This window comes from Typopeltis vanoorti, chromosome 13, assembly GCF_054136105.1.
Source record: "Typopeltis vanoorti isolate ZY-2024b chromosome 13, IOZ_Tvanoo_1.0, whole genome shotgun sequence".
In the NCBI taxonomy this organism is placed as follows: Eukaryota; Metazoa; Arthropoda; class Arachnida; order Uropygi; family Thelyphonidae; genus Typopeltis; species Typopeltis vanoorti.
This window is the reverse complement of record NC_143561.1, coordinates 75832517-75842161: the sequence shown is the minus strand read 5'-3', so window position 1 is coordinate 75842161 and position 9645 is coordinate 75832517. Positions and strand designations below refer to the sequence as shown.

The window sequence follows — 9645 nt, the reverse complement described above, 5'->3', positions numbered from 1 at the left end:
GAAGACTGACACAGCAACAATTTAGGTTTCTTCCATCTATTTCTAGACGATGATGTTCTTTCCTTCAAAGTGGAACTGACCTCCTTTAACCTTGTCAACAATATCAGCAAGTTGAGCATAGTCTGCATTCTCACAGTACAGTTTGGAGTCCAATAGATATAAACATGCTATTAACATTTATAACATTCTTGATTGTGTGAAAAATATCATGAAAAAGATATACTCTCTGAAATGTATTTCTACATGTATAGTCTACAGCAAAAGTTTCTCAAACTGTGCGACGTGCTGCCATGGGTACAGTTTCCTCCTGTACAAGAAAAAAATATATCTACCATAACATAACATATAGATTACTAAGTAAAAATCGTGAGAGCATTGCTATAAATTTATTCTCCTTCTGCAGTACGCAGGAAATGAAGCAATCCTTCCAGACATTTGTGGTTGAGTGCTGCTAATTCCATTTCCCAAAAACTTTATCACCCACAGCTAAAAAAATAATAATAATAAAAAAAAAAAACTGTTATGTTTGCTTAAAAAATTTAGAAAGGAGACAATAATCTGGTGTCCTGAATGTAAAACTGCTTTGTGCATTCACCCTTCTTTTAGGATGTTCCATACTGTTTAAGATATATAAATTTTGAACAGTATGAAAAGAAATGTTCCCTTTCCATCAAAACAGTCCTTTTCAAGATTACAAATATTGATAGAAAGATGCCTGACTGTAGTGATTCCCATTCCTCTTGAAGAGGAATTTATTTAAGTTGTTTTTATAAGACACAGACTAATCTATTGGTCCTCTCGAAGTGGCTTATAAAAGTACTTTTTTTTTTGAAGAGAGAGAGAGAGAATAAAGTAAAAATAAGGAGGACCATCAGGACACTTGCCTTCTAGGTGCAAACACTTTTTTTTTTTTTTTATGTATCCAACCACAAAAGTTTGGAAATCTATCTATAATACATGAATGCTGTATGATAATTAACATCAGAGATGACTATACATGCTTTTTCAGCCCTCCAATAAACTGGGTGATGGCCTTGCACTATGCTATTTACATTTAATCTACCATCTAAATGTTTTCATAAGCATTCATGCCAGTAATTCAGGATTCTAATCTGCACCCACTTAGTATAAAAGAAGCAACCTTCTCCAGTTGGCTACCCAAGATTACTTATCTCAATCAAGAAAATGACTGGGTTGACTAAGGCCATGATTTTCTTTTGATTGGAATTATGGCAGCAGCATGTGTCTGATATTTTTCAGTGCTTGCCTGCTTGCTGAAAAATGCAACTTCCTGGAAGGGGAAAAAAAACCATCATCTCAGTATGAGACTATCTTATTTTCAGTTGAAAATCCCTGATGATGGTTCTTATACTACTACATAGGTTTCAAACCCAGGTTTTCTAACCAAAGAAAACTGTTGTATTCCATATATATATATATATATATATATATGGAATATAATTAAGGCACCTTTTATATATAAAATAAGGCATCTTTTATTATATACAATATAATTATATATATACAATTATATATAATTTACATATATATACAATTGTATATAATTAATTATATACAATATAAGGCATCTTATATATATATATTCAAAACATTTCCGAATAAATAACAGGCTAAAGCATTCTTTGAGATATTTTATTTCTTAATTTTTGAAACATTTTGTGAATCACAATCCCTCCTAATGCAACTGGTTTTTGAAATTTGCCTATTATAAGATTGTTTTTTAGTAAATAAAAATACAGTCTGCCAATAGTGAAACATTGTCTATTAAATTTTCATAGCAGTGTGTATCACAGATGAGAAAATTTCAAAGTAGCACTAATAATATTTGTTTTTATTCCTCCAAAACAGCAAATTAAAAAATTATGTTATGATATATTCAAAGTGTGCGGGGGAAGGGGGGGAGAAAAGATTCTGTGTAAACAGAAATACAGAAAAATTATTTCATGCAGGTCACCTTCCTTCTATCGTTTCTTTAAGGTGTCAGAAAGTAATATTAGCCTTCATATCTAACTTTCATGAGAAAAAAGACAAGACTTTTCAAGAACAAGTAATGTATCAGTAAAAATTACAATGATTTTAGCTAATCGTCATTCGCTAAGCAACTAAATATCAGAATTCAGAAAGAATAGAAAATAGTAGTTGGAATAATCAAATAGCAAAAAAATACTATGGATATAGATAAGAGAATAATAACGGCATTTCTCGACAGATAAAATGAAGTTGAATAAAATAAAATGAAGAAACAAGCAGTGATGACAGCACAGTGGTAAAAAACACTGACCAGGCATGCAGTCAGGAATACATATCCATACTAGAGGTATAAAAAGCTGTCAAAGGCTTGAAATGTGGAAAGGCAACAGGAGTAGATGATATTCGACCAGAAATGCTGAAGTATGGTGTATAAAAGTCTTACAGTGGCTGCACTGCATAGTTCAGAAAGCCTGGACAGCGGGAGGACGAATTCCCGATGATTGGAGTAGAGAGTTCATAGTGCCCATATATAAAAAGGGAAATAAAACTGAATGTGAGAATTACAGAGGTATTTCCCTACTGAGTGTTTCTGGCAAGATCTATGCAAGTATACTTCAGAAACGGTTGACAAGAATTGTGGAAGAAAAGCTGGATTCAGGCCAAATAGGGGCTGTCAGGATCAGATCTTCACTTTACGATAAATAGTGGAGAAATCATGGGAATATAACAAAGATCTGTATTTGAGTTTTGTCGATTTGGAAAAGGCATATGACAAGGTGCCAAGAGAGAAGCTATTCAATGCGCTGCAGTTATATGGTGTCAATGGGGCATTATATCAAGCAATACTTAGTCTTTATTTGAGTTGTAAGTCAGCAGTTAGAATTGAAGGAAGTACAGGAAGATGGTTTAATGTTAAACCTGGTGTGAGACAAGGATGTACATTATCCCCTCTGTTATTCATTATCTATATGGATCATATTATGAAGGAAAGTGATATTAAACATGATATCAAAATTGGAGATGTTAATGTCAGCTCTTTGATTTATGCGGATGATGTTATACTTCTAAATAAATCCGCTACAAGTCTGCAAGATTCTCTGACTAAATTGAATAACTGTTGTAATAGATATGGTATGAAGGTCAGCAATAAAAAAACAAAGACAATGAAAATAGGCAGAATCATTGAAAATGTCAACTGTGTTGTCAATGGAGAACCTGTGGAACAAGTAAAACATTTCAGCTACTTAGGCACGATTTTTAGTGAAGATGGTAAATTAAATATAGAAATAGACAACAGAATCAGCAAATCTGGTATGGTGGGAAGTCAATTGAATAAATTCATATGGAATAAGAGAGAAATTAGTCGGAACATTAAATTAGCTGTATACAAGACGGTGTTCAAACCAGTTTTAACTTATGGATCTGAGAGCTGGGTCAGAAGTAAAACACTTGACCAAAGACTAGAGACTGCAGATATGAGAGTCCTGAGAAAGATTAGAGGCATGATCAGATGGCATCAATGGCAATATCATATTAAAAATGAGGATATTAGGAAAGAACTTGGCATTGTCAGCATCCAGGAATGCTTTAGCAGAGCTAATCTCAGGTGGTATGGTCACTCAAATAGAATGGGAGAGGAAAGATTAGCAAAACAAGTGTTCTTTGCCAGGTTGGCAGGAAAACGACCCAGAGGAAGACCAAGATATAGGTGGATTGATATGGTACAAAGTGCCTTAGACGATAGAAATATAAGATCTGATAATGTTGGAGTCTTGACAAGTAACAGACTGATTTGGAGGAAAATTGTAGATAGGAAGTTAGTAACGGTGTAATTTTTTCATGTAGTACTATCATATCCTGTACACCCCTTGAGGGTACATGGCAGGAATTTGATGATGATGATAAAATGAAGTTATAGATTTGGGATACTAAAATGTGAAATACACACTGAAAAAGGTATGAAATACGAAAGAATGAAAAAAAAAAAGTAGATATTTATAAGTCAGTTACTAATGGCAGTCAGGCAGCAGGGTGATTGGAATACTTCAAAACGAACATAAAATTTAAATCAATTCTGTATAGGACATGTCTCAGATAATTTCATCACATATCTTACAACGGTTAAGAAATAGAATTCTTATTATTGAAATGAGCACTCTACAAATAACAACAATAATAATATTGTGTTTAATTTTTGTTTTCAATGTTTTCCAAGTGTGATAGTAGGTGATGGTAGGAACAAATGACTTGAGTGGTAATGTAAGTCGGGCAATGAGAGATATATTTTTGCTTGAGGCTGTACGGAAGAAGACACAGAGAGGAAAAATAGTGTGCGTTGCCTAGGTATGATAATGACAAGCTGAGCAGAAGAGCAGTAATATTGAATGATATAATAGCTAGAATGTGTGACAACAGAGGACTGGTATATGTGGATGCTTGGAGTGCGTTTAAGGAAAGAGAGGAATTGTATCCGAGAGACCGCATACATTTGAATGAGGAAGGATGTAGGCATCTGGAGAGATTGCTGTTCTGAATGAGTCAGTGTGTCCCAGGGACGATGATGGCAGGGGTGGCCTGTTGTGGGAATGGATACTTGGGAGAAGGGAGACATCAGGTAACACTGAGCTCAGTGGAGTCCAGAGGGGATAATGCTGGGTATAGAAACAATGGCATTTATATGCTTTATACTAATGCCAGGAGTATCTGGAATAAGGGAAAGGAATTGGTGGTACAGATAGCATCAGTCTAGCAAAAAATTATTGGGATCACTGAGACGTGGTTGACAGAAGAGGATATAATAACAGGAATAGAAGTTGCTGGATACAGCATTTTTCGTCAGGATAGGAGGGGAAAGCGTGGTGGTTGGGTACTGCTTATGATAAGTGTTGACCTATGTCCTCTAAGAGTGGAGGCTTTAGAAGGAAGTGAGAGAAATGATTTTGAGAGCATGTGGCGTGAGGTAGAGGTAGAGACAGGATATTTAGTGGGGTGTTGCTACAGACCCAGGAGCACATAGGACGGGGACCAGGAAATGTTTAGACAGATAAGTTTGGCAAGTGCAAGAAGAATGATTGTTATAGGAGATTTTAACTACTGTAGTATAAATTGGAGAGAGGAAGATGCATGTAGCAATAGGGGAATGGAATTTCTAGAATTCTTGAGGAACAAATGTCTTAGGCAACATGTAACAGAGGGAACAAGCGGTTTCAGAGTTTTGGATTTGGTTATAGCATCAGAAGAGTTGATAATAACTGAGATGACATCTCTCCCACCAGTTGGAGAGAGTGACCATATGGTTTTGACTTGGAAAATGAATAGACATGCAGGAGTATCAAAGGGAAAGGAATATGTAGAATTATAAGGCAGATGATTATAATAGTCTAAGATGTCAACTTGGGGAAGTTTCAAGGAGGGAGGAACTGGAAGACCGGAATATCATTAGTGCATAGGAAATTGTGAAAGAATATTTGTTATCAGCAATGGTAAGTTGTATACCACGAGTGAACAAGAGGACACAATTTGGAGTAAAGTGGTTGACAAACAACATTAAACCGGAATTGCATGCGAAAAAGAGGCTATGGAAGAGATATAAGGAGACAGGTGAAGAGAAGATGCATGAAGAATATAAGACACAGGCCAGAAGAGTGACTAGTATGGTAAGGAAGGCAAAACTGGAATATGAAAGGAGATTGGCCCTAAGATCCAAAGAAAATCCTAGGGAATTTTTTAGCTATGTGGCCAGTAGGAGGAGAAATGACTGTGGAAGAATGATATTGTGGGATAAAAATAGAGTGACTGATGCAGAGGACAGTGAAATTGTTCAATGAACACTTTATTGGAGTATTTCATCCTAGAGGAGTCAGTTTTAATGCTAGAGGGATAGGGCAGGTTCGAGGTTTAGAGGAGACTGTGTTTCAGATACTGAGTACTCTGGATGTCAGTAAAGCTTTGGGACTGGATGGTATTTCACCACGAGTTTTGAGAGAATGTGCTAGGGAACTGACAGTGCCTTTAACCTGGCTTTTCAATGAAAGTCTGGCTGCAGGAAAGGTGCCCAGGGAATGGAAGGAAGGTAAGATAGTGCCATTGCATAAGGGTGGTAACAGACTGGAAGTGTCTAATTATAGGCCAGTTTGTGTGTTATCAGTAGTTGTTAAGATCTTGGAGAAAGTAGTGAGGGACCATATACAGCATTGGGCAGATGAGGGTAATGTTATGTGTGAGAGTCAACATGGATTTGTGAAAGGGTGCTCTAGTTTTAGCAATATGCTAGCCTTTTATAATAAAGTTACAAGAACATTAGATGAAGGAAAGGCATATACTGCACTTTTCTTAGACTTAGCAAAGGCATTTGACAGAGTGCCACATGATAAGCTGATATTTAGGTTGCAGCACATGGGTTTGGATGTCAGATTCGTCAACTGGATTAAGGATTGGCTGTCTGATAGGTATCAGAGTTGTGTATGGTGGAGCAGTTTCAAGGAGGCAGAGGGTTACAAGCGGGGTCCCACAGGGCTCATACTAGAACCTATATTGTTTAACCTTTATATCAATGGCATTGCAGTGGATATTCAGTTGTTTGCGGATGATGGCAAAGCTGGGAAGGATTATTAATAATAGTGCAGATGTGGTAGCCCTGCAAGAGGATTTCAATAAGCTAGATAGATGGGAAAATGAATGGGGATGTCAGTTTAATGCAGCAAAATGTAAGGTCTTGAGGTTTGGGAAACATCGATGGAGTGCTACATACTCTATGGGAGGAGTTATACTGGAGGAAGTAGGGGAGACAAGAGATCTGGGGTTGATGATTGATAGAAACCTAAAATTAAGAGGACATACTGCAAAGGTGGTTAAGGTAACACAGAGGATTGCTGCAATTATGAGAAAGACACTGACCTGCAGAGATAAAAGGGTTGTCATTCCGTTGTATAAGTCTCTGATCAGACCACACTTAGACTATTGTTCTCAGATTTGGTCCCCAGGATTTGAAGGGGGATAAATTAACTGTGGAAAGGGTACAAAGACGGATGACAAAGATGGTTTCAGGAGTGTACAATTTTGGTTATGAGGATCGGCTGAGGGGATTGTGGACTGCAGAGTTTGGTGGATAGAAGAAGGAGAGGTGATATGACTGAGACTTTTAAACTGTTGAGGGGTAGTTACAGGGTTGACACTGGGAGTTCTTTCGCTTGGATGAACAGCGGGAAGGAGTGATGACAAGAGGCCATCCTTAGAAGTTACGAAACGAAACTGTGAGCAAGAGGGTGAGGAGTGGTTTCTTTGTATGGAGGGTGGTTGAACCGTGGAATGCACTGCCTGATGGAGTGGTGAGAATGATCAATGAGTTTAAGGAGTGGTATGATAGACTTTGTGTTTCTTAGGGGGGGGGACCTCTCCTCGATGAGTCTTGACAGACTTTATGTTCTTAGGAAGGACCTCTCACGATGAGTCTTTTGACTCCATGGAGGCCTGAATAATAATAATAATAATAATAATAAGTGAAGAGGTTGCAGCTGCACTACAATAAACTTCGACAGATTCAAAAATATTAGTGCCTTATTTCTTTTTCTTGTGTGGGAGAAAAACGGTAAAATGTCACTCTTATAATTCTACCAGATGTTCTGTTGGCAAAAATAGCAAGAAAATAATCATGTGCACTTTCTTTTGAAACACAAAGAACATTACAAATTTATCCAATGAAAAAGAAAATAGTACATATTTTTCTCTTACTATTATGTTGTTGTTTTTTTTTCTTGTAGTACAAAGAAGAAATCACTGTACATTTCAAAAAGACATTTTCTTCTAGTTTAGATATGTAGCATTGTTAGAGTAGTATACTTTACTAATTTACACTAAAATGTATGAGCATGTTTCCCCAAATAATTTAAACAGTAAGAAAATAATTATGTGCACTTTCTTTTGAAAACACAAAGAAAGAACATTGCAAATTCATGCAATTATTGTAACAATTGTCTTATGAACAATTTTGACAATAAAGTGTCTGTAATATCTGCAAGTTGAATAGGTCTATAACCCACTCAAAAATTGAAGTATGTAACACATATACACCTTTTTTTTTTTTTTTTTTTTTTTTTTTTTAAAGAATTCAAATCCACTATGATCAGAAAAATGGAAGAATATAAATTGCCTTGTTCCATTACACTGATTTCAAGAATAAAAGACAGCAAATTTTCTACTACTAAATACATTCACTGCAAAGGCTGATCTCTGGTCATTACAGGATTTATTATTTATTTTTGCACATGTGAAATTCCTGTTTATTTTTGGGAAGAGACACGATAAATAATTTGTGCAGCAAAAAAAGATCAAATATCATAGGACAGCAAGAGCAATTACAAGTAACACAGAACACTTTTCAATTGAAAAGGTCACTCCATTCCAGTTAATCTGCTAATGGCTCTAAATTTGCCATTAAGGGATTAATGACGGAGGAGGGTAATTACACAATAAAAGGTAGAATGCCAATGAAGTTTTGATCCATGAAAAATGCTAGGGTGATCTGACTATTTCATCCACCTCAGCAAGTAGGGAGGTTGAGTCAACAGTCTACTTCTCTACATACAAGTAATCTAATTGCAAAGTTACTTCATGTGGAAACTCTTGTTTGCTCATGCTCGGGTAAAGGATAAAAACAAGAACATAATTTCTTATCAAATATAACACTTTCTGACCAAGTTAAAAAACTTGCTACAAGTATCTCTCATCCATGTCACCTGTTCATTCATACCCACCAAATCTCAAGCAGGTGCTTACTATCATAATTAGCTCTGCCCTTTTCTCCAAAATTTCCCACGAACACTTTTACATGCCTGAATTAATTTCCTATTTGTTCAGGCCTCCAACAATAAAGGAAAAGAATTAGCTTTTCTTTTATATCAGCAGTGCTGAATAATAATGAAATGTTCCTCAACTTATCTAGATGAACCTTCTTATAGGACCATGGACACAAATCAGTCTCATTTCCCATTTTGAAACCTGTTCATATCATTTTACTTCAAACTCAAAAATGCCACTTTCTCATTTCTCTGCATAATAATATGCAATTTATTGCATAGTACGTATACTGCTGTGTAATGTTCCATAATGTAAATTGTATCATCCAGCATATGGGTGTGTTCTTTACCACTATGATCAAATACTGAAAAATTTCAGCTATCATAGTTCAAAGTGTTAACTGACTCTATTCTGTAGAGTCGATTAACACGTCGTGGCTTAGAGCAGTATAAGGAAGCAGGAACAATGATGTAATTGAAGCAAATATCAGTTTGGATTTTCTACATTAAGCAATTATTATGACAAAAGTATGTGCATACTTGAGAGTTGACATTTCCACAGCAGTAAAGAGAGAGACTGTCAAACCAGTTTCTGCCAGTCATTGAAATAGGTTAATAATTAAAATTTTTTATAATAGTCAATTACATAAATCAAATTCATATTCATGATGATCATGAGGACTTCACATGTACTTCAAAATCCATTATGATAAGATCTATAAAACAAATGACTCAATTAAGAAGGAGAATAAAAAGTGCATCTGTGTGTGTAGAGGGAGAAGGATAATTGGAAATTAACAAAAATACAAACAATATTCAATTACTATGTCTAAATTATCAAATTTAGATCAATGTAAAC

General features: G+C 35.7%; 1 protein-coding gene across 1 annotated transcript in view; it reads right to left on the bottom strand.

The window, feature by feature from the left end:
• Window positions 1-268: 268 nt before the first annotated feature.
• Window positions 269-9645, bottom strand: part of LOC150100292 (intermembrane lipid transfer protein VPS13C-like) — a 171317-nt gene continuing 161940 nt past the window's right edge. The window contains exon 10 of the mRNA XM_090402629.1: window positions 269-307. Within this exon, the coding sequence (XP_090258755.1) occupies window positions 269-307 (39 nt within the window). The remainder of the gene's footprint in view (window positions 308-9645) is intronic.